The sequence below is a fragment of the Zonotrichia leucophrys genome, chromosome 1 (genome assembly GCF_028769735.1).
Source record: "Zonotrichia leucophrys gambelii isolate GWCS_2022_RI chromosome 1, RI_Zleu_2.0, whole genome shotgun sequence".
In the NCBI taxonomy this organism is placed as follows: domain Eukaryota; kingdom Metazoa; phylum Chordata; class Aves; order Passeriformes; family Passerellidae; genus Zonotrichia; species Zonotrichia leucophrys.
Genome location: NC_088169.1, coordinates 32,542,687 through 32,568,465, shown reverse-complemented (window position 1 = coordinate 32,568,465; position 25,779 = coordinate 32,542,687). Strand labels below are relative to the sequence as shown.

Genomic DNA, 25,779 nt, shown 5'->3' with positions numbered 1-25,779 from the left:
ATCAAAAAACCCCAGAGACACCTGTGTGTTTCAGAGAAACTGGCAATAAGATTGTGTCTGTCCTGTGATTACTGGTTCTCAGTCAACCATTCTCACAAGTTTACTCTAAAAAGTAGTGATTGGGGTCTCCAGCAGCTCAGCAAAACCATTATAAAATATAACATATGAAGTGGTGTCACTATTGAAAGCTTAATAATATGATAATTCACAGTTCTTTGCTTCAAATGGCATGCAAAGCAGTTTTATAGAAGTTGTCTTCACTGATGGAGATAAACAGCCTTGTCTGCAGCACCAGGATCAGATATGTCTGCTTTCAATGTGTAGTTTGAGCTAGCAAAAAAAGGAGAACCTTGATTTTTATTTAACAAGGTAATTCTGCTGTGATACGATTTTTTTCCTCAAACACAACAAGGTGCTAACTACAGGTAAACTTAAATAGTCAGCAACAATAGCAGTTTCAGAGTAATGAGTTAGACAATCAAGAAGGTTTTTAAGTGATAATTAAGAAAAATTTATTCTGCCAAATGTGTAATTTACTATAGTAGACTAATTCATCTCAGTTGGCATAAAGCAATTAAGAAGGTTTGCTAATATTTCAAAAGCTCATCTTAGCTTTTTGATAATTGGCAGTGTATTGACTTATATTGTTCTAAATTTTCACTAGCTTCACTGAACATGAAGGATAATGATAATGTTTAAGATTTTGAGATTTTTCAGGTAAATTTCATTTTTCCACTGCAGATCAAAATCATTTGCTACATTCCAGTTGCAGAACAGAAGCGATCCTTGTCTGGGAGATTTTGGGAGTCATCTTTGGAATTTTTTTCCTCAGGTCCCTTTGATTTTCAGTGCCAGTGGTCTGCATCTTTGCTTTCATTGCCTTTGGGGAAAAAAAATGGACTTTATCATATTACAAAAATTAGAAAAGCAAGTTATTTTGAATATAATTTTCATGTCTTTGCTGTAAATAATGAACACTCTTATTATTCCAGGACTCAGAATTTGACCCCTTGAAGTTCACCAGTGTGATTGAATGTGAGAAGCCAAACAATGACTTAAGTAGGTTTCGAGGTTACATGTGAGTATTTCATATAGTATCTTTCACTATAATACACTCCTTTTCTCTAATATGGAATAAAACAAATGCTTGTTTGCTTTGCTCTGTCTTCTGTAAGTTGCATCATCATCATGTCTAAACAGGGCTGCATATTTAAGGCTCTTTTAGAGGTTCCTGTCTTCAAGGTGAGATGGGAACCTCATATTTCCATTACTTGGGATGGATTTATTTGCTACCTTCAGTCAGCTTACACTACAGAAATGAATGTATGAAGCACTGCATTTACAGGCACTCTTCTCCTTTTCCTCCATGGATCAAAAAAGCCCATCTGGAAATGGGAAGAAATAGATAACAAGTCCAAGAGAGGCAACAAACAAGCACAATCAGTTGTACACTTTCATGAAGATGGGTCTTTTGCATGTTTCTTTTAATACTTGTGTCATTGAGGAAAATCAGAAGGCAAAACTGATATTTCTCCAGCTATGGCACTATTCCTTTCTTATCATTCAGATAAAATGAAATGATTGGCTCACACAATGGGTATGCCTGTACACTACCACATCACCTATGCTCACTTGACTTAATTCTAAATAAACAGCACTACTTTAACAGAGTGCTCATCTCTTGCCTGTCAGTCCTGCTCAGAAACAAATATTTTAGGATGTGCAAGAACAAATGGTTTAGGATGTGCAAAAGTTTTAGGATTTGCTTCCTATGTAGCCTGGTCTGTAGTGTAAGGGTATGTTGATTGTGGTGGCTTAGGAAATTCACTCTTGCATGACTTATTTTCTACAGTCTGTTAACCTTGTGGAGAGTGAGAGCCCAGGATACATAATTTCTGCCCAAATTTTAATGATGACAGTTAAACTGACACTAATTCCATTTCAAATACAGTGATTTATCACCCATGTTGATTAGGAATGATAAGCAGTATTAAATTGTGTAAATGTCACAAGGTAAATTGCTGGAGCTTGGGGAGTTTTTTTATAGTGATGCCATTTACCACCATAGTTACTACTCTCAGATGTCACAGATTGTGTAGGATGTACTGTCAACTGGTGTAAATCAGGACAGTTTCTTTAAACTACATCAAGTTGTAGTGTGGGAAAATGTGTTCCTTTATTTAGCAGCACAAAGCTCTACAGTTCATGTGAAGAAAAAAGTTTAGTATTAGACATTACTGCATGAGGGTGTGTAATAGAGAGCCTGCTCTACTGTAGACATGCCATTTCCAGATATGGAAATGGAAAGTTTGGAGCTTTTCTAGCGCACTTTATGTGTGAATCTTAGTCCCCAAAATATTGAGCAGTATACTGTAGAAAATATGCATAAATTTTTCTTCCATTATATATTTACTTGTTTACTCCATGTGGAAAAGGCTGTGGCATGTAAGTTACAGAACCATTTGAATTACATAGCAGAAAACATGGTATTATCTTTTTGATGCCTATTGTTTAGTATTGATTATATTTAATCTTCTTTGTATTTTGTAGTTTCACAAATGATGTGAATTTGTTTTGACACAAATTTTGAATCTGGCAGAAAGCATCAGGTGATTTCCAGCTCTCATCAGCTATGTTCCAAGAGATTTACAGCTAAAGGCCCATGGGCCATTAGAATTAGAGAGTGGGGAGCAACCCCTCAACAAATAAATTCTCAGTCCCTTAATTTATCACAGAAGAAGGCTTCCCCCCCACACTTTTTAGAGTTCCTTCATTAGTATAATGGAATCAGGAGTCTATTTCAAATAATACATTAACAAGATGAATAGCAATTAACACATCTAAATTGAAACATGGCATTGTCATGTCAAACTCAGATCTTAATTCTTGTTCAAAATTTTACTGGTAGCTGCTGCTTGAAGTAATGGATCAAATAGCTACCAGCCAATAATAGCTCAACTGAAATGATACCAAAATATTAAATAGGAATCCCGTGAAATAATAGACTTTCAACCAATCCGTATGTAAAAGCTGTGCTGAAACATTACTACCAAATTTTCCTAGACATTTTGACTACTTAGTAGGTTTCCAGTTTTGATTCAGATTTTTTTTCCTGTATGAAATGTGGTCTTTGGTTTTAATGTCTGTGCTGACAAATCTTTCAGGAAATAGAAATATGTGTGTATGCTGTAAACATGTAAAAAATTCTGTTCCCTACAGTTTTCCTGAAACAAAATCACTATAGGTAGCCAATGTAGCAGAGGCAGGCCAGGATAAAAGCAGAAATTACAATGAAAAAAAAAAATATAACTGCAAAATGCACTGAGATGGGCCTAGCCCTATCCTGTATCTGAAAATGTGTACATGCACATTACTGCATCTGAATTCTTCAGATGTGTTGGCACAATCTGCATTGTACAACTTGGGGTGTGCAGATGCACAGGCAGACTACCAGTTCTATTCAGGTGCTTACTTTAATTCTTTCACAGTTTCTGCACCCCCAAATAACCCAAGCACATCCCCTCACTTTTATTTCCCCTATAAACATATTCTGTGTAAGAGGAATAGAACAAAACCTAACATGCCTCCTGCCCATATGTGTCTAGCCAGATTATGTACAGTATGCATGGCAAACATTCAAAAATCCAATTCCAGGTTCCAAAAATAGAAATATTTGCTTTAAAATCTTGTTTGTACCTTTTTGTGTGTATATGGGCAAGGGAAAAAGAGAAGTTGTAATTGGGAATCTGACTTTTCAGCTTTTTGAAAATAATAATTTTATTCTTAGACAAGAACATAAAATTTTATCTGATCATACCAAAATAAGTATAGCTTGGAGTTGTAAGAAGAAGAAGGAGATGAATACATGTGTGTATTTCTATTTGAAAGGTTGTCATAATGTAACAAAACCAAATTAATAGAAAACCATGTTACAACTTTTTAAAGAAAAAACAAATATAAATCTATAGTGATGTCTCTTTAATGGCTATAGTAACAGATCCAATCGTGCAATAAAAGCCCAAAGCAACCTAGACTGATTTGCATCAATTGAGAGTCAGGAATTTTCTGACTGGTAATGTTAACTGATATCATGTTTAAGATTGTTGAATATTTTCTTTGGGAGTGTCAAGCCTTGGAAAGTAATGCCAGCTCTACCATTTTCTTTGTAAGACACTTGATAAACCAAAATTTGAAAGAAAATACTCTCTTTTGAATACAGTTATCATTGGTTACCTTGTTATTTAATACTGGTAGACACATAAGTTAACAAGTAAGTTAACAAGACACATAAGTAACAAGTTGAAACTGTTAGAAAGCTGAATAGAAACAATAGAAAGCTGAAGTGAGCTAATTTTTGCATTGCTGTATTAAACCAGAGGCTTACTTCTGTATAAAGACTTTCAGAGTACTGTAGCGTAATAGTAGTTAACTGCAAATGATCTGCCCACTTCTCCTAATTTGTGGTGCATTTTTATTTTAGATGTGAACATACCACATTTTTGCAGTGTCATCCATGTGAGAAATTGCAGAGAAAAAGAGCATTGCACCCACACTTGCCAGTGCATTTCCTCACGGCTTAGCCTTTGCATTCCAAGCATCTGAGTGGCTTCAGCCAGACACTGTTCTAAAGAATGACGGAGAAATTTTTCCTTCTTTGCCTGTAACTTACATTGGCCAAAATCCAGAAAGGGGAAAACAGACTCTTCAGCCTTTTTAACAGGCTTGAGGTTTATAACTCTACAGGGCTAGAAATAGGAACTAGGCTGTCTCTCAAACCAAAGTTTACAATTGGCAGGTTTGTTATCAAAGTGAGCAGTTTTATCTAACTCTAGTTTTCATTATTTTTTTAATCTAGACCTTCACGTCTGCAATTTTTCCTTCCTTTTATCATCAGTGCCCAACTGTTTTATGTGTATGTTGTGGTACTGAGTCACTGGGAGTGACTGTAGACAAGAGGCAAATGATGAGTTTCCTCCAGCCTCTGCTGGTTTTTTTCTTCCAGATTTTGATTTCATCCATATTTTCTAAAGGTCTGGGGAGCAACAGTTGAGTTCTCTGACTTCATTTGGATATGGAAAAGTAAAAAGCAGTACCAAATGCATGTAAGGATGAGATGTGCTAAAAAGGCTGAGCCTGTGGGTGAGGGCGGTAGATTGGGGTTTAACACCTACAGGTTAACGTCAGATGTTGCACAATTGTTTTGGAGTTGTTTTGTAAGCTAAGATAGTAAGAACAAATATATCATTTTATAGAATAAATATACAAGTAATTGTATATGAAGTTTTCCATGTGCAATATACCTTGCACAGTCCACTGTTACTGTGAAGTGTAAAAAACTAGCGAAAGTTATAAAACTATAAGCCAGAGCAAGGACCACTTAGGAAGGTTGATCTCTACAAAATCTCATTTATTAACAGGAATCATAACTGTCATTTGAAGATTTTATTGGAAATTCAGACATTCTCATGATTTATAAGAAAACCTAATGCAGAATTTAGCCTTAAAAATCAGAGGAATGACAGAATCCTGGTAGCAGTGTAATTTTGACAGTATGGAATCATTAAGAAATTATTTCCCATAGTTCAAGCACAGACAAATTTACACCTACTGACATTCTGCCAGAGGGATGTTGGGCAGCCCCCCAGCTGATGCTGTTTTGGCAAAAGGTGAGACAGTGGGTTAAGGAGGTTTGCTGAAAAGAACAGAAGTAAAAGCTCTGTTCTGTCTGAGACTGAAAGGGAGGATGGGCTGAGCAGGGGAAGTTGTCTCCTGACTAAAAAACCACCTTTGACTTTCATGTCAGAATTGCAAATTTGGTGTTATCCACTTCTTTCTTTCTCTGTTTCTGGCCTCTAGTCAGATGTTATCAGTGCAGCTGCTAGCTCAGTAGTCAAAGCAAATGCTTGTTCTCCATCCCTGCAGAGAAAGGCTAAGCATATTTGTTGAAGCACCAATACTTTCAATATATATGTATATATTTTGTGCAAAGGGGGGGGGTGTGATATATTGTACTGAAGTAAAAAAGGCTGTATATATGTGTGTATATACACACAGGTACATTCTGCTCACTAAAAGCATTGACTGTTGAGGTTATGTAGCATAACCAGCATTACAGATTATTCTGCAAGCAGTCCTACTAGACTGGGACAAGTACAGAGAACTCACCAATGTGAAGCTTTTCTTCTTACAAATCTCAGTATATTTGGTGTAGTTCCTAGGCCTGAGATCCTAGAAGTATGTACTTCAATTACAATTTTGGTCCTCATTTAGAAAAAGAGAAGTACCTAACAGGGAAAAGCATATATATATAACCCAGATGTGAAGGCTTAGAAAATAGGAAGCAAATAAAAAGAACTCCACCTTTACATAAAAAGGACAATTTTAAGCCAGTTTGCAGATTTCAGGGTACAGAGGATTTAAATGCTCAAATCCAGGTAGATGTAAGATTTGGTGTTCCAGCAGCACAATGTTAATTTTAGTGTAGCATATTGAAAGTGTGATGGTTTTGATGGTCTGAAAGTGAGGGCAACATTTAAACAGTCCAGACTTGCTTTAGTCTGGCATTGGGGTACTTCAGTTGACAAAATGAAACTATTCATTTAAAATTAGTTTTAAATTATTATTTGATTTGTCTTTTTTACATAGTAAAAATTCTAACTTTTAATTACTATTTTTTTTTAGCATTTCCCTGTTAATTCTCATAAGGCTATTTTCTGTATTTCTCTGTCACTGAAATTCCACTCAGTCCATGCCCAACAGATAATAAGTTGTAGTAGAAATGTGACTTCATTCCATTTTTCTCCTGTGTTTTGGTGTTAGTCAACAAGAATCCTCAGGGTGCAGGCCATTTTTAGATAGTTGGTAAGACAGTTCTGAAAATAATTTCTCATGTTCTCACTGATACATGGAATAAAAACACGGAATACTTTTCCTTTTCTTTTCACTGAACTGATGTGTCTTACCCCTGGCACATCTTCCTTAGTAACACTACTTGTGAAGCACAGTCATTTCCCAATTTCACCATATTGCTTTCTAGGATTTCTTTAGTAAGCACATGTGAGTAGTGGGTTAATTCTATCCAGTACACAGCTGCCTTTAGGTGGACTGGATTAACTGTGATTGCTCAGTCAGTTTACACATGCACAGGAAGTCCAGTGCATTTTCCAAGCATTAGCTAGGCTGCACACATGCTGTTGATTTGGCCCACGTATCTCTAGTGAGCATTTGTCCAGGACATTTGTATATCCAACAGCAACTGGTGCTGCTCCAGCTGGGCTGATGCATGTCAGGGATCCTTGGGTAAGTAATCTCAGTTTTCAAAATCCAACAGAGAACCTTCCCAGGAGGAGGATCCAATGAAATATTTTGCCATCAAATTGAAAAACTTCTTAAACGCTGAAGATCTTGGGCTTGTTATATTACAGGTATGATGTAACAAGACATGCTGTATTTTGTTCTGTTTTTAAATTTTCTGTAGTATTCATAGAAGTGGAAAAAAGGATGGACTGTTCAAAGAGAATCTTTTGTTACGTGGATGTACCGTTAGAAACACAGAAGAAGTTGCAGGAATAGTAATCTATGCAGGTAAGAGCTGCTTTTCTGTCTTACAGGACATACCACCTTTTTATAGCTATAAAATAATAGCCAAGGTCCATATGACATGTTTGGTGCAATTCTTTCTGCAGGGCATGAGACCAAAGCCTTGTTAAATAATAATGGACCACGTTACAAGCGCAGTAAGCTGGAAAGGCAGATGAATGCCGATGTCCTTTGGTGTGTCCTCATACTTCTAATCATGTGTCTGTTTTCTGCCATTGGTAAGTGCTCTTCACTAGTAGAAACACTGCTATTTAAGTTAAATATTACACTGTCTTGGGATTCATGCACGTAGATTTATCAAAAACATACGTCTGCCAACACATAAAATCCATAAAGCTGTCTCCATACTTATTTTTGTCAAAAATTAAAATACTCTCTAAATTTCTGGGAGTGTTTAAGGAAATGCTGCAGTTCAGGTTATGTCTCCTCAGGCCTTTCTTCTGTTCATTTGTGAGAAAGAATTGAGTTTTACATTTGGCACAAAAAAAAATTATATACGGCATGTGAATTCCATTTCCTTAATATTTGTGTGTTCTGTAATGTTTGCATGTGAGTCATGTGGCATAAACACCAGAATGTTTCTTAACAACCATGGTGTAGTTTAATAACAATCTTATGCCACTGTAATATATCTCTTTGTGCCTTTTTCCAGGTATTGTTAAATGCTTAAAGATGAATATTTCCAGTTGTGAACCAGCCAGCTTATTTGTTTCCACTGAGTTCATGACCCATTTTTGTAGAGTTTCAATGTTGGGGAGCCCAGTTCTCAGGGCTGAAGTGTCGTGGTGAGGCTGCCTGCAGCTGTCCCCCCTGCCAGTGCGCCCTGTGCGGTGTCCCCAGAGCAGCAGCAGCAGCAGCGGGTGTCCCCTGTGAGTGGCTTCAGCCTTGCTGGGGCTCCCCGAGGTGGCACTCAGTAGGTGACAAGTGCACCTTCCCCTCTGTCCCGTCTGCTACAGGGCTGGGAGCCGCCAGCAGAGGGCCGGAGCAAACTGCTCGCGGTGCTGACAGCCGCAAACAGCTGGAAATAAATTTGCTCCAACCCTTTGAGTTGCCTGGTGCTCTGTAGAAATGAGGCCATTTCTACCTTCTGTCTATAAAGTATAACTGGAGATATAACACTTAATTCTTTCGAAAATATAAGGACATTTATAAAACAAACCTTAATGTAGGTCATTCTCAGTGTGGAGCTTTCTATTTTTGCTCTCAAGAATAAAAATATATACATCGATAAAGACATCATGTGTGTGATCTCATATTGATAGGATAGGAACAAAATAATGTGCTCACTTATGTGTTTTCATTTTTCAAGCACTCAGTACTGGGTTTATGCATCAATATGTAAAGGATCTTGTCAAAGGATGATTTACAGAAGATTATTTTTATAGTAGACCTTTGTCCTTTATTTCTGATTTTCATAATCAGAAAAATTTTCACTATATAGTGATAGTTTGAATGCTTTTTGTTGCAGAAGAATTCTTCTTTGTTTTTTACGCCTTAAAAACATCAGGCATACCATTTTAGGGATTTTAGGATTTTAAATCTTAGTGCTATACTTAAAAAGGCAACATTCTGTCTCTCTACCAAGAATGTAATTTTCCCAAAACAATAAAAATCTTATATTTATTTATCTATCAGCACAGTCAATTAAAAAAAGAAAACATTTTGAGCACAACATGTAATTTCTTTTGCTCTTCATTCCTCAGCTTCCATGATATTGACTCTGTTGATACTGTTATTTCATTAGTTCTATGCATGTGGTGGATATAATTTGCACAGTGAAATTAAAGTTTCTTCTAAAGCTAGTTTACTGATAGCTGACTGGTACATATATCTAGTCCAGTCAGTTGAGTCCTTTCATTTTAACACACAGCATATCATTGAAATAGATCTTTTTCTGAAAACGTGTCGTTTTCTTTGGTGATGACAGAAACAGTCTAAACTACTAATTTAGACTAGACAGCTCACTTTATTTAGATAAAGTTATGAGAAATTAGTCTTGCATGGCTTAAGGACAGCCAAAGCCCTTTCTCAAATTCCAAATCCCAAGGAAGAAAAACCCATGTCTTTGGGGCATTTTTCAGAAGTCATGCAGAATATTTGAAAACAAATAACAATTTCCCACATAACTCTTAAGAACAAAGTCATACCAGAAGCCTTTTTGCTTGGAGTTAATTTGCTTTTTTCTCTCGTCCAATTTTTCTGCAGGTCATGGTCTATGGGTATGGCAGTATGGTGAGAAGAAGAAACCAATTTTTGATGTTCCAGGGCCCGATGGCAAATATTTGTCACCTGTTTTAGCTTCAGTGTATTTATTTCTGACAATGATCATAGTGTTCCAGGTAATCAAGTTGTACTTGGTGTCACCTCTCTTCCTAGTCGGCTGCAATAAAGTTACATATGTGCAATATACGTAGTACTCATTTCACCACGAAGGCATGTAAGAAGCTAATCAAGCACTAAAAAGATCCCAGAGGGTTGTAATCAGTAGCACAGGGTCTATTTGGAGGCCTGTCACTACTGATGTCCCCCAAGGTTCAATACTGGGCCCAGGGTTGTTTAACTTACTCACCAATAACTTGTATGAAGGGCAGATGCCTCCTCAGCAAGTTCACTGTCACCAAGCTGGGAGGAGTGGCCAATACCCCAGAGGGCTGTGCAGCCCTTCAGAAGAACCTTGGCAGGCTGGAGAGATGCTCAGAGGAGGAGTGCCTGAAATTCAGCAAAGGCAAGTGCAGGGTCCTGCACCTGGGGAGTAACAACCCCATGAACCAGAAAACAAGCTTTAGTCTTCCTATCTAACTACTGCAGAACAGCACCTCAAAGACTGAGGATGCCACTTGGGGTACAGTGTTCTGCTATGCAAATAAATTTTATACTTTTTAACAGCTTTTCACATGTATTTGTCTTAGCAAAACCTTATGTCAGCCAGGTAACAAACTATGTTAAAAGTTTCTTGGTCCCTAGGAGAAACATCTTGAATGGTAGAGGTGGTTAATTTCAGAGAAGTAAAAGATCCTCATGTCACTGAGATATATGGAAGTTTGCCTAGTGGGACACTGGAGGAGGTTGCTTTACTGGAGGCAGCAACTTGTTTATAAAAGGGAATGAAAAAGACTGTAAAAATAATTTGTACCCTGAGGGATTGAGTTATGATACTGGTTAAGAAAATTCACCACTGATTTCTTTAAACACCTACATTTCACTGTAGTTTTTGTTTAAATGACCACATTCACCACCCACAGCCATGCTATAATTTCTCCCACGTATCTAATTCAGAAAACTAAACAATGTATGCAGTCAGGCATTTCTATCCTGAAAAAAATCTGCAGAGAAAAGCTCATGTAAAAATTAGATATTTTATGTAGTTTTGACAATCCTCAAGAAACAGTTGAAAATATTTTCATCTCTCCTTCTTCAGCACTTATAAAATGTGATCTTCATTCAAATAATTTGCAGTACAAAAGTCAAGGCCAAAGATATTGTTCCTATGAAAAGATTAACATTTCTCACTTTGTTTCTTGTATTCCTGCAAAGTGAATTTGTGAATTTGTAAATTATGCAGAACAATTTTATTCAGTCCTTTCACATCTACAGTATTCTGATTGTATGGTCTGATTTGGGTTGGGATTTTTTTTTCTCTTCCTTCCCCAACTAGTTTAAAGCTCAGCTTATTAGCCTAAGAAATATTTGCTTCTGTCCATGTTTTGATAATCAGTTTTCTAGACATAATAATGCATTCCAGCTCTGCAATTCACCATAGGTTTTCGTCATCTAACACAGTAAATAAACTCTTTAAACACGATAATAAGTTTAGAATAAATGTTTAAAGTACATACCCTCTTTATGTTCCAATCTAGTACCAAATTAATTAGCTTTAATAATTGTGTTCTTGCTTTTGTTTCCTCCTAATTCTTTTCTTTTGTGTTCTCTAGGTTCTGATTCCAATTTCTTTGTATGTATCTATTGAAATAGTTAAAATCTGCCAAGTATACTTTATTCATCAAGATAAAGATTTATATGATGAAGAAACAGACTCTCAGCTGCAGTGCCGAGCTTTAAATATCACAGAAGACTTGGGTCAGGTGCAGTTTATCTTTTCAGACAAGACTGGGACACTGACAGAAAACAAGATGGTTTTCCGAAGATGTACTGTTTCTGGAATAGAGTATTCCCATGATGATAACGGTGAGCTCATGGTCACGTTTTCTATCTAACAGTTGTACTTTGGTTCAAACTGGAGTAGTCATTAATGCTGCTGTAATCTTAAATCAAAAAGGAAAACAAAAGAAATTTAACAGCTGTTGTCAGATCAGTGTAACTCGATGGCTGTGTTCAGCTAGCAATGACAGTCTTACCAGAGTGTTCTGTAATATCTACACTATGTTGTTGAGACATTTAAAGCTTCTGGCTTTAGCTCCTGATGTAATAGAGCACTTGAGTGCATGGCTGATGTAAGAAAATCGAATGGTGCTGCTGGTATCCCACTTTTTTGGTGTGTTTAAGTATACAGTGTAAAATAACGCTTTAAAGCATGCAGCCATATTAGTGTCCGATTGAATACCTGCAATAACATTATTCTGTACTGAGAAATAAATGCAAAGATACCAGTTTTCATATTAACAAGAAACATAATTGGATAGAATTGCATATTTTATGTTACTTTTGTCAGAGTCTTTTCAGTGCTCCTGTGTGAAAAGTGTCTGTGTCAGGTATGTTTGCTCTATGAACAGTGCAGTGGAGGGAATATCCACATTCAAGTATCAGCCTCTTAAAACAGTAAAAGATTAGTATTTTTCACAAGGCAATGTGAGAGCTGTCATCCCTGTGTTATTTCTTCATCCTTTTAAAATTAGAATTTCCTATTTTATGATGTTTGTAGTTTGTGCTATTTTTCTCTAACATGCTGTCATTATAATTTTTGAAAGAACAGATCTTAACTCTTCAAATCATATTCTATATGCAAGAAAATATTGACAACTACAATTTTCTTGTTTGCAAAAAATAAGTTTCTTATTCTACACAACACATAAAGATCTCTGATTAGGAAGTTTTCTCAAAGAACACTAGAGAATTTCAGCTCACAAATAAGATACAGAATAAGATAAAGAATCAAAATAGACTGGGAACTCTAAAACATGCTTTAGAAAGATGACAAGATCTTAAACAGGAAAAAGATATTTTGAAGTAGTGGATTGTTCTTTTTTTTCTTCTATTTTAAAGCAGTACTGAGACCTTACATTGAAGGCACATTTTTTTTCCAAGAAACTAGACCTTTGGGTAAGTGTTACAAGTGTTACAGAAAGGACTGAAGGAGAACCTGTGACTTTCTACCTCTGTACAGTATGTAAGAATGAGAAAAGAATTAGAACTTAGAGAATGTTACTGGATTTCTAAATCTGCTTGTGACACTCTTGATAATTCATTCCTTTTTGCTTCTTCTCTTCCACTGATTGTTTGCTTGTTTATACTGATTTCAGAGAGTGTTCTTTTCCTCTCAAGAATGATGTTATTGCCAATTAAAACAGTTCAGAAAAGGTATTTTTATGAGCTTGGTATCATCTGATGATATGTCAGCTGAACTCAGGCCCTTAAGTTTGAATATTGAATGTTCAGATCTTTTTTCTTCAGATTTAGTGAATTTAAGAGAAATCTATCTTTGGGCATGCTTTCCTCTTATGGTTCCAGATTACAATATAAAAGTTAAAGAAAACAGAGTGAATGCAAGTACAAACAAAAGTGTCAGATACATAAACTGATTGATTTTTTTCAGTCCTTCTTTTCACCTATGGCTTTGTTTGGGCTTCATTATAACTCCAGTCAGTATAAAATTTCGGACAAATATAATTTTTAAATTGACACAGAACATTTACACAGCATTTTATTCTTTTGTTATTTTCCCTCCAAGTGAAAATAGGTCTTTCTCTATAATTCTTTATATAAATTGTGATAGTTTCTATTTATTTTGTTCTCTACAATCAGTATAAATACCATAATAAATACTGTGCTTCATTCAAGTATTTTGTTAGCTCTATTCTGCAGTTTGATTTTATAACCATCTGTTATCTTTTCTGCTGCTGAAGCCTTCTTGTTTAGGTATGATAAAATGTCTGTCACAGCTCTTTCTGGTTTTAGGGTGTGCATCAACAACATTTCATTGCTGTGTGCTTACTTGCAAATTATTTGTCAGCCACTTTTCTATGTCTTATACCAGAGTATCTGAATTTCCTGTATACATTATAACTGATGCCATCCTGCTCTGCACCTCAGGTTTTTCTGAACATTTAGTGAAATAGAAAATTCTAAAATCTTTCACTTAGAGAGTGATCTGAGTCTGCCATATATGCTAGAAAATCAAGTAAAATGCTTTTGCTTTTTTTGATCTGTTTCAAAGATGACACTACATCTTCACATATCCAAGTTGGTTTTTTTTCTGCACAGTGGTTTATTTCTTGGAATCAAACTTTGAGTAGCACTCTATATGAAGAAGTTAATTTAAAATTATTGTACATGGTTAAGGATGCAAAAGCTGCCAATAACAGGTCATTTTCCACTGTAAAAGTAGATGTCTAAGGATGGAAATAACCGTGCTCTGAGCTCTTTCATTTAAGTTGTTTTTCTGCTATGGTGGGGTAGCAGTGCCTGTCATTCCAGTTGTTTGACCCTGCTCATGATAAGATCCTGTTTTCAGTTTTGGATAGCTGGACAAAACTTTTAACTATTCTTTCAAATTTGTCATGCCAGACGTTTGCCTCAGGCATAAATTTTAGGAGAGAAATTTCAGTTATAACAGCACCATTCAGCCATATCCAAGAGCAAGGTTAAGATGTAGTAGACTTTTTTTCCCATGGCAAGATTTTCTGGCAGGTTTTCCACTGAAGTCAGTTGGAGGCCCTATGTTCTTGGGCTAAGCCATGCACACACACAGAGCAGGAGAGTAATGTCTACACTGGCAAATTGAGGTCTGAAATTTCTGAACTTTTGAACTCTTATTCTCTTTTAAAGGATTTTTTTTCTGCATAATCTAGGACTACTGCATATCTGCTAATTACTCAACCAACAGATTGTGAATAGCCATCATAAATTTTCTCTATGCTGCTTTATAAGCTCTTCTCCCTAAAATTTATTCAGAGTTATGAGAAATTATCCCATTTTTTTCTGTTCTACTTGTTACTATACTGCATTTGACATTGTCATATCTCAGTTCCTTGCACTTTGGGAGTGCATTAAGCAATGCACGAGTTCCCTGACATGTAGATTGATCTTTCCCCTTCTTCCTCTCCCTACCCATGCAGTACACAATTCTGGGGGGTTGGGAGCTACTTTAAAGGTATATGCTATGCTGTGTTCAGTTTGGCATACTTGAGGCAGCATGTCTTTTTCTTGAGTGGTGGGACTATCCTTTTTTTTCCTTGTAAATTCATACCACAAAGCTGTATAAATTCCCCATGTGAAAGGTGAGCTTTATGATTATGAGGGAGAGTTCTGTTTTGCATCAGACATGGACGTGTTAATTATGATTTTCATCACAGAGGTTTATGTGGACCTTGTGCAGAGTTGAAGCAATTCTTACATGCTTTAACATAAAAACAGAAACCCTGAGTGAGACTTAATACATTTTTAGGCATGGGAAGCAGGTTTTCATGAATGTTCTGGAGAAAACGTTTTCCTCCAGAATTCTCTATAAGCTCCAAGTTTCTTATGACTGCTGGATGGCGCTTTGCCTAGGAGTATTGCATTGTTATAGTCTAGACAAGAGGTGACAAAAGCATAAATAATGGAGGGCAATAAATTGCACTAGTGTGAGACAGAATCAGCTGGAGGTAATACAAAGTATTACTCATAGGTTCTGCTATGCAAAAGCTTAGCACTGAAGAGGAATCCAGGAATGTAGCATATGTAATAATAGTTCCATGATGGAAGCACTATGAAATACCCATCACTGTTGAGGTAATTTACAGTATTTTGGTGGTGGATTATGCACTGATTTGGATCAAACTATGGGAATTTGCACTGCACATTAAGTTTCTGTGGAGACTGTATTCACAAGGATGGGATACTAGTTGCCTGATTGCTGATATTTGCATGAAGGATAGTAATCTGATAAGTTTACAGTTACTGGAGAAAATTAAACATTTCTGGGATGTAATTTATCGGGGTTTTTTTAGACATCTATGATGGTTCTCCAGTACCATCGTAGCTATTTCTCTGTGGTGTAGAATTCTCTGTACAGACAGAGAAAATTCCCACCTCCTGTCTGTATGATACTATCTTCTCCAAAGGTTCTTCTTGGCTGGCAGAGTGTTAATTTAGGAGCAGGGTATGCCATGGACCACTCCATGTAGAAGAATGATTTTCCCATTCATAAGTGTCTTGGGTATTTACAGAATGCCCATTGGCACTATACTCTGCTTAAATGCCAGAATTACTCTTCCAATCAGTAGTACCTTCTAGCCCAAAACATGTTAGCATAAAAAAAAGGAGAAAATGTGTTGTTTCCCTATATGTCAAATCACATGACCATACCAGCACTCTTCTTTCAGACTAGGAGGCAGCTCCTAACAATTCTTAGAGCTGGCCATGCCCCAAGTCTGCCTGCTAATCCCAGAGACAGTAGGTGTCCAAAAGCCCACTGTGCTTCTGAAAGTCCTTACATGATTTAGCTACAACCAGATGGTCTTGGCCTGACATTTGTCGTAGTTGTTTTCCAAATGCTGCATTAATCACCCTCTTGCCTATGGGATGTGATCTCTGTTTTTCTAGTTTTAGCTACCCGTTGTATGAAGCTGTTGACAAAACACAAATTGAATCTCCATGAATACAACCACACAAATCTGAAAAACCTGAATTTTTCATTCTTTGAATTCCTCGCCTTTCCTTCCAATGACTGAAAAAACTATAGACAACATAACAATAAGAGAATTTTATGGAAATGAAGGTAGATGATAAAAACCTCAGTGATTTTCTCTTGTTTAACAAAGTTTCTCAATCACTAAATCTGAGAGAGAATGAGTTTCTTACTGCTGTCCAATTTTTCTTGATGAAGGTTGGATAGCAACTAATTTTTATAGGAAAATACATTATGTTAAAAAAATCTTTCCTACTTCGGGGGCTGTTTTGTAGTAGAATTTTCTCACTCTTTTTGTGTGCAGTCATGAGAACATAGCTTGCATAGTCCAGCCATATTAGGGAATTATTTTTTCTTTATGATATAGAAATTGAAAAACCTTCTCCATAAATGCAGTGGTTGCTTCCAAAGGGATTTCTCATTTGCCACCTTTAACATCTGACAAGCTTCAGAAATCAGGATAGTCCATCTAGCCTTTCCTGGAAAGCTGAAAATCTTTAGCAGAACTGGGTGCTTCAGGCATTCTCTGTAACTTTTTTGTAGTTTCTTTCTACCTTTCTTACTGCTTTTTAAAAATTTCTAATTGTTAACTAAGAAGAGAGCCAGTATGAGCAGATGTAGAACTCAGTACATAGGGAGTGAGTGCCCCACTTTAAATCCTATAAAAGACAGAATAACTCATCCCTAGAGACAAGTACTACTTCTCTACTTCTCTCCAACTATATACCTACACTGACATTTTCTCTGAAAAATCTCAAGAAAAAAAGGAATCATCTCAGTTTCTGAGTAAAGGGTTCTTAATAAAGGACTTACAGTTATTAAGCCCCTGGGAATGTCAAAAGGTTAAAGGAAGGGAAATCTTGGTGCTTTCTTATCTCAAGGCTTACTCTTATGGGCAAGTTCTAGCAAAATAAATTAAGATTATGTTAGCCAACTTGTACAAATTTACAGCATTCTAGCTGCTTCTCTCGATCTTTACGTAGACACTAGAGTGAACTTCAGAGTGAAATAAACTTGCACTTATAAAATAATAAGTAAATAAGGGGGTGTGATGGTGTAAGTGCTGCACATACAGATTTACTTCGTGACAGTTCAGTAGCAGCCTTATTGACTGGTTTGAAGCAAAATGGAATTTTTCCATGGTGAAATAGTGCCCACACAATGAGACAGCTTAAGTATCCTGGCTTGAGGGGTCTGCAGTTTCATGCTGCTTGAAGGGAAATTCTTTACAGGTTCCCAATCTCACATTTCAAGTTAGTGGAACATCTGGCTGTGTGGCAACAGTCTCTGTCAGCCTGAGAAATGGGCTCCTTGTCATAGAGCATATATGGCATGGAAGGTAAAACAGAAAAAAAACCCAAAATAAAAATGAAATTACAGAAAAGGATTTTTAAAATTAAAGAATTTATCTTCAAGAAGATAAAGAATTTCTCTTCTCAATACTTGGCAGCTATTACAGGAGTTTTATTTATAGCTTCTGCAGTCTTATGAAAGATAAAAGAAGGTTAATGGAATAAGTATTAACTGTTGTTTCTTCTTTGTGTCATAAATATAAAGTGGAGTACAGGATAGTGCAATCTGACTTTCATAAATTGCATTGCTTTGTTACCAAAGTTGTTTGTGTCTTTGCCCTTAATAAGAAACTGGATAGAAAAAACGATCAAGGCCATCAATTTTTAGTGCTGAAACTGAAAAGTATCCCACAACAATGTCTCTCAGGTTATAATGTTCACAGGAAAAGGTTCTCAATTGGAAGGAGCTGAGTGGGTGGAGAGAACAGCATGTTCCCAGAGAGGCACACACTGTGCAGCTGAAGCAGTGTGAACCTCAGCCATAGCATAACGATTGAACCGCACTTCATTATTTCTTTAAACTCTTTCATTCTTGCTGCATAATGTGTAAGACTGCACTTGAGAAAATGTTTAAAGGTGCTCAGGCTTGTTTTTTGTTGTTGCTGTCAGGTTTCCCTTGGTATAAACTGAAATAACACCATTTGTATCAAAAGAATTGCATTTGATTTGGTTAAATGAGATTCTAGTCTTGTTCCTACTTTCCCTTTTCCTCCTTTTTCTCAGGGGCAAGGACAATTAAATGGATGTGTTACAATAAAACCTGTATAGGGAGCAAGAGATAGCTATTATTATAGAGACTAAAAAGAACCACACTATCAGTGTAATGCTAATAAATAAACTGCTGCATTAGGGAACAGCTTTTGCTATGTTGAATAAACAAAATATGTTTGGATGTAATAGAAGAAAGAGCAATGAGGAATCCAGAGATATTGTATACCGCCATAAATGTATTGTACATGAAATGCATTCTCTGCTTAACCATAGGGTTTTTATACAGGGAATAAAATTACATTCATTTCAGGATCTTTGAGGTCTTATATCTCAAGACATATTTTCAGAGCAGAAACCTAAAGTAGGTGTGATTATTAAAGAAAATGTATCCTTTTTAAAAAAACCTCTGCTTATAAGCGAGTTGGACCAACTAAGTGGCACATTTTGCAAAGCTGAAGTAATTGTAACATCTCTTTCCCTGTCAAGGGATGTTACCTGTTATGACAAGAAGCAGCTCAGATTTCTCTCTAGCATTCAAATGTCCAGCATCTATAGTGAAAATATTATCCCTGTGGCAAATCCAAACTTTTCTTATGCTTTTCCTGAGAGTGGCCATGTCCATATGTGGCACCAGCTCTGCTTGAGGCTGATTTTGAACTTCATTTACTTGTAGCTCATTACCATGCAACAAAAGGGCCAGGGAGACCAGTGGCCTCCCTAATTCTTTGAGCTGTCCTGTAGGTTCTGTAATACAAATCAGAGAACTAGGCAGGTCCTGAAAGGAAAAGGCAGCAGGGCTGTGGTATTCTCTTGGAAGCTGTGTGCCTCAAGGAGCAGCTGCCTACACAGCAGTGAACATGATGTCGCTCAACCTCTTTGCTGCCACATGACACAGAGGAACATGTATCCCACCAAGTAATGCTAATGAAGGAGACTCCCCAGTCATTCACATCAGCCTCAGGACCTGGGCTGCAGAGCTCTATTCAAGTTGCAGGGCAGAAGTTCTGTCTCCAAATGTGCTATGGTCCACTCTACATCCATGGTCTGAATTTTTTGCCAGGAGGAGCCAGAGTGCAGTGGAAGAGTTGCATCCTTGGGCACAGAGTTAGAGCAGTGACCAGGTGAGCAGACACAGCCAGGACTGAGAAACTCCCATTTCCTGGATTTCAGACAAAGCCTATACGTGTTTCAAATGGAGTTGAAAAAACCTCTGATGCATAATCCTGTAGTGATAGAGCTATCACCATGTACTGTGTGTGGTCTGCTTTCAACTCCTCCAGCTGCTTTTTGACAGCTAAAACATGTTTGGAAATTGCAGTGGATAGTGAGGGTGGGTTTTTCTTTGTTTGTAAAGCTAGCTACATTAAAAGCAATCGTGTGCCAAACTCACCCTATAAAATGCAAGATTATTCTCAGGAAGTATTTTGAAATAATTTCTTTGTTTGTTAAAGGCCTGAATAATTAACTTACATGCTCGTGATTTATCATTTGCTATTAGGAAAATCTAATTTGTTACACTGGAGAACCGAAACAAACTGAGCCACAAGTATGTAACTTGTACTGTATGGTGTGGATTATTTTGGAAGCATAATGAAAAACTTTTAAATGAATACATAATGAAGGAATAAATAGATAGCTGTTAGAGTGGCATTTGCCTGCCTAATGAATCACCCAGACACTAAATGTCCATGGTCTTTAGGAATGAAAAAATATGTTGTACATATTTTTGTATATAGCCTGTACAACAGGCTTTTGTACAGCCTGTCATTAGAGGGGTGGGATTCCACAGCTGTTTCACACCTTTGCTTTCTGTTTCCTTTTTGATTTCTCTATATCCAACTGCCAGAATTGTTTTCTGGCATTAACTGGCTTGGTTGGATTCTTCACTGAGGAAGTATTCATCTAAAATATATCATTTGGAAAAACTCATTCTGTGTAAACCAGGAATTGGTCACTGCAGCAGATGGTGATAGGAACAAGTGTTGCAGTAGGTGAGGTTCCCCTGCTTTTCATACTGCATGCAGCATTGTCCTGTCATGCAGAGAAGAAGGCACAGGCTCCACAGTGGTTTTGACACTAGGCTAGAATTTAGGTTCATGTCTCCACTCTGCAGCAAATGGCCCTGAGCTTAAGCAAGGCTTTAATGCTGTCTGTACCTCATCTCTGCATGTAAAACAAAACCAGTAGTGCTCTGTAGGTGTGGTGTTCTGGGTACATTTCAGGTGTCAGTAACTGGTACTCAGTAGATGTGGCATTTTGGCTGGAAAATACTTAATTGGAAGTTGTGTCGGAAATGACATGAAAAATTTCTGGATTGTTTATTTCCTACTCAGATTTCAAGTGAAGACCAAATTATTTGGTTGATTTCATCAGGCAGAGCTGGAGAATAGTCTTCAGGGATGCACTGAATTACTGCATAATCTAACTGCCTTTCAGAGAGAATGTGATGATAAGGGAGACAGTGCATTGTGTTACATTTCTAGTTATGTTATCTGCATCCTCCATTAGATACTACCATTCAGTTAAGACTACACTATATCTCCTGGTAATGGAGATTATTACTGAGAAAGCACAGCATAATATAAAATCAGATCACCTGAAAAAAAGTCACCATGTCCCTCTCCCTCTTTCTAAGCCACTTTTAACATATGCAACATTTGTCCCTCTTTTTTTTTTTTACTGATAGCCAAACGCTTAGCAATGTACCAAGAACCTGATTCAGAAGAAGAAGAGGCAGCCCCAAAAGGAGGAACTCTGTCCCAGCGGGACAGTATCTGCAGCCATCAGAGCATCAAAGTGATTCACAGGAGCCAGAGCACCAAAACCCATCGGCGCACGGGGAGCAGAGCTGAAGCAAAAAGAGCCAGCATACTCTCGAAGCACACTGCATTCAGCAGCCCAATGGTAATTCATGAGAACTAAATGCACAGTGTCCTGTATCTTGTAATAGAGCCATGTCTTGGAAAGAAAAAGGCAAAGAAATCCATAGCATATTGTGTGACTCTTTATAGATTTCATCTTGGTGTTTTCCTTCTGTAGTCACAGCTGTTTGTGCAAAAACAATGAAGTGTTGGCATAGATCTTATCTAAATGCCTTGTCTGCACAAAAAAGCTGAAGGTAAAGACAATCCGAAACATTGGTTTGAGTTATGATTTGAGTTTGGAAAGAAAATGCATGTCTTCCTTTTATCTACAGAAGCTCAGAATAACATTGAGGTCAAGGACTTGAATTGTTTGCATATGCAAATTATTTTCTGTTTTGTCAGAGAATTTTAAAACTATCAAGTGCTGGGGTGGACACCATGTATTACAATTGTTAGACACTGTTGACATACACCATAGCATAATTTTTAGTGTGTTTCAGTAGTTATCAGTCGACTGCATGTGTTGTATTTTGAAAACTAAACGTCTTTACATTTCAAAATGTTGGTGACTTTATGTCCTTACAACTTCATTTGGTTTATTTTATACTGCTGTGACTCTAAGTTTTACATCAGCTAAAAGGTAATGAGAGGAGAGAGGGATTTTGCATTGTTGCACTGTTGACAAAAATTCACCCTTAAAGCAAATTACAAATATAGACAAAGAAAGATGCTTTTTGCACTGGTGAATTTCTTAATTTCATTCAAGAAGAGTAAGCTCTTTTGATAAAATTCCAAGCTGCAGATTTTATACATGGAGTTCTTTGGTTGCTCATATTCATCAGCTGCTGAGCATCAAGAGATAATATTCTACTGAGAAAAGAGGCTTAGATCAGTTTATCTTTTAATCTTTTGTATCCTTGCCTCCCTCTGTGATACAAAATACTGGAGTTTGCTCTGACAAGAATTATATTAAATAAGTGGAAAATACTGATGAAATAGACTTGAAAGGGCTCAATGTTTCAATGTAAAAAACCCTCATGAATTAACTTCAAATGTGTGAATGGTTGTTGTTCTCTAAGAAACAATTGAAGATGGTTTTATTTTCTTGTGCTGATGTAAAACCAAACTTTAAATGTCATTGCTGTCTATTTTTTCCACACCTCTGGTCTCTGCAGTGTGCCATACTTTAGTATTAGATAATAAATGCCTTGAATTAAACAGGAAAGAGGGAGGAAAATTAGGATGTAACTCTCTTCCTTTCCACTACCTCCAAAGTAGATAAATATTGCTGCTATAAATATTTCACATCATTTCTACCAGTAGGCTCATTGTTAACTGTTTATTGTCTAGAATGGGTGTGTTACAGTTCTCTCCACCTCTACTCTGTGGTGTAAGGCCACCCCAAAACTCTTGATATTGACACTGCTTTGGATGCTTTAATGTTGCTGCTTTAATTTGGATGCTTTGCATGTTGCTGCTTTGGAAATGTAGAAGCACAGATATTAATCACTGGTATTTGTTACTAGGAGAAGGACATCACACCTGACCCTAGGTTGTTAGAAAAGGTGAATGAATGTGCAAAGCATCTGGAGGTCATGAGGAGCCACGAACAGCCGTTGTCCCATCTGAGTCCAGAACTGTGCGACGTTTTCGACTTCTTCATAGCTTTGACTATTTGTAACACAGTCGTGGTTACTGCACCTAATCAGCCCCGACAGAAGGTAAGTTAAAGAAAAAGGAGAAAAGAGTTCAGGCTTCTTTTGCCTTGATACTAAATTATCAAATTATTATATTTGCCTTGATACTAAATTATCAAATTAATTATTGCCAATGACTAAATTATCTCTGGTAAGCTAGGGAAATGAAAACCTCCTGTTCTACTGAGAAACAGCTAGGGTGGTGATGACTTGTAGAACTGAGTGAGTTTAATAATGCATTAGCTGAATGGAGTGTGTCAGCTATTTCACTTGCCTCCATGACAAGATATTCTTTCATTGACAGTTTCAGGATACCTCTGAAACTCTCCAGATTTCTTGTAATTTATTAATTTAATAAGCATAAATATGTAAGCATGTGTGGAAACTAATTTGTGAATGTGCAAAACTTACCAGAAAGGGATATAAGCTGTCAGTGAATAAATATTTCATATATATGGATTAAATTAAGAAAATGATGAGACCCTTTTTAAAAGTTTAAAAAGAGAAATATACCTGAAAAACATCACTTAAAACTTTCAAATTATGTAAAAGATGCATCTTAAGCTCATTATGAGAAATAATGATCGTTAGGGCTTAAATTGGCCTTTAACTAGTGTAATTGATGAATGAGACTTTCAAGAATGCATTCCCAAGATGATCTGTAAGACAAAACTATAATGGAATGTAATATTAAAGCTCGCCAGCAGCTGGAATTTCCATTTTGGAGAAAATTCTGCGCTTTGCTTCTGTTCCAGATTGGAATAAAAAGTGAACTAGTCTGCAAAATGATGTGGCTTTGTGCCAAGGAAACATTTGGAGAAATACTCAGTTTGGCTGTTTCAGGAATGCTACACTGTTATACAATAATGTAATATATATTACTATGAATATGCTATTACTAGTGTTGCTACTGTATCTTTAGAACAGATTTGTGTGAACTGAGATGAATGGTAAGTCTGAAGCAAAATGCTTCAATGCTGAAAGCGACGGGGGAAATTACTTGTCGCAACATGTGTCTTTTGAGAATATTTTCAACGTTGGCATATTCTCATTAAACTTTACTTCTGCAAGATACCACCCTGCTCAATAGAAAAATACTGCATTAACTTTTCTTTCACTACCTTCTCTGAATATGCATGAAGGATGACAAGTTCATACTAATGGTAGCTTCTAGTATGCACTGCTGATGGTGATGGTGCAACATTGGTAGACTGTCCATTCGTCGTAGCTGAAGAGGTGAAAGAAGAAAAAACTGTTTTAATACAAACATATGTGCTTTCACACACAGGTATAATTCTGAAGTTCTAGTGAGTTTTTTGTTGTTCTTATATCAGTGTTGCCCATTTACTTTTGTTTCTCAAAATACAAATACCATTACTTTTTGTCCTCAAAGAAATTGTACTCTTTAGTTGGAGATGCTTAGACTGACTATCAGTGTCAGAATTCTTGTTCAACTTTTCTTTGGCATTTGTTCATTGGTGGCTTTTCTTCATCTCAAGGTTAGAGACCGATTTGAACTAAAATCTCCAGTAAAAACCATTGAAGACTTCATACGAAGATTCACTCCAAGTCGCTTGACCTCCGGATCTAACAGCAGCAGTTCCTCTAGTCTAGCTACAAGCAAATCAATGCACAGATTTGGTCTGAGCACGCTTTCATCTACATCTACGGATAGCACTTTATTAAAACTGGAAGAGAAGCTGGCATACTCTGCACAGATGAATAACAATGGCTACAGCTCCCAGCAAGGCAGGACAGCTTTGGGGGGCGCACCTGAGGAAGGAGAACTCCGTTATGAAGCAGAGAGTCCGGATGAAGCTGCTCTCGTCTATGCAGCAAGGGCATATAACTGTTCTCTGGTTGGAAGGCTGTCTGACCAGGTATCAGTGGAGCTACCTCACCTGGGAACCTTAAACTTTGAAGTATTACATACGTTGGGCTTTGACTCCGTCAGGAAGAGGATGTCAGTAGTGGTCAGGCATCCTCTCACAGATGAAATAAATGTTTACACTAAAGGAGCAGATTCAGTTGTTATGGATCTTCTTCTCCCCTGCTCTTCAGGTACACCTCTTACTTACCTTTGAGGGGGTTGGGAGCCACTCAATTGCTGAAGATCTCATAATATCTTAATGCCTTGTCTAGCAAGTAGATTTGCATGCTTTTAATTTTGTAGAATGGCAACCATTACTCTTCTTTTATAATACTTTGTAATTATTGCAAATTTTCTGTAACAAATTACTGGTTCCTTACTTCACAAGAATGAAGATAATTTCTGTAGAAGATCTTCTACTTGCAAGCTTTATTTTAAAGGAATTTCTTACAACTCAGACAAAGCAATTTACATTTCTTTAGAAAAACCTGCCTGGCAATGCTTGGACAGTTCAATATTTTATATGAAACTGAAGTACTTTTTATTCCTATTTCCCTTTGTTTCATTTGTGAGTCCTTACATCCATTTGCTGAAATATGTTGCATTAAGCAGCACATTTTTTCATGTTTAACTATGCTGCTAAAGGGCAGTGTGAATCAATCAGCCATCAAAACAGAAAGGTTGTGGCAAAAGACAGAGAGATGCTGTTCAGACAAGAAATCTTGGCTACAAATACATAATTGACTATCAAGAAACAGACATGTAGCTGTGAACATGGAACTTCCCTAAAGCATGGAGAATTCTTGAGCACCCAAATGTCCTAGGAAGCAGGGGCAACTTT

At 36.9% G+C, this 25,779-nt stretch overlaps 1 protein-coding gene across 1 annotated transcript in view; it reads left to right on the top strand.

Annotated features, from left to right (window-relative positions):
* The window catches only part of ATP10A (ATPase phospholipid transporting 10A (putative)), a 108,951-nt gene that overhangs the window by 59,193 nt on the left and 23,979 nt on the right, over positions 1–25,779 (top strand). The window contains exons 3-10 of the mRNA XM_064711301.1: positions 993–1,078; positions 7,478–7,584; positions 7,686–7,817; positions 9,805–9,938; positions 11,532–11,784; positions 21,194–21,411; positions 22,898–23,092; positions 24,568–25,129. Of these exons, the coding sequence (XP_064567371.1) occupies positions 993–1,078; positions 7,478–7,584; positions 7,686–7,817; positions 9,805–9,938; positions 11,532–11,784; positions 21,194–21,411; positions 22,898–23,092; positions 24,568–25,129 (1,687 nt within the window). The remainder of the gene's footprint in view (positions 1–992; positions 1,079–7,477; positions 7,585–7,685; positions 7,818–9,804; positions 9,939–11,531; positions 11,785–21,193; positions 21,412–22,897; positions 23,093–24,567; positions 25,130–25,779) is intronic.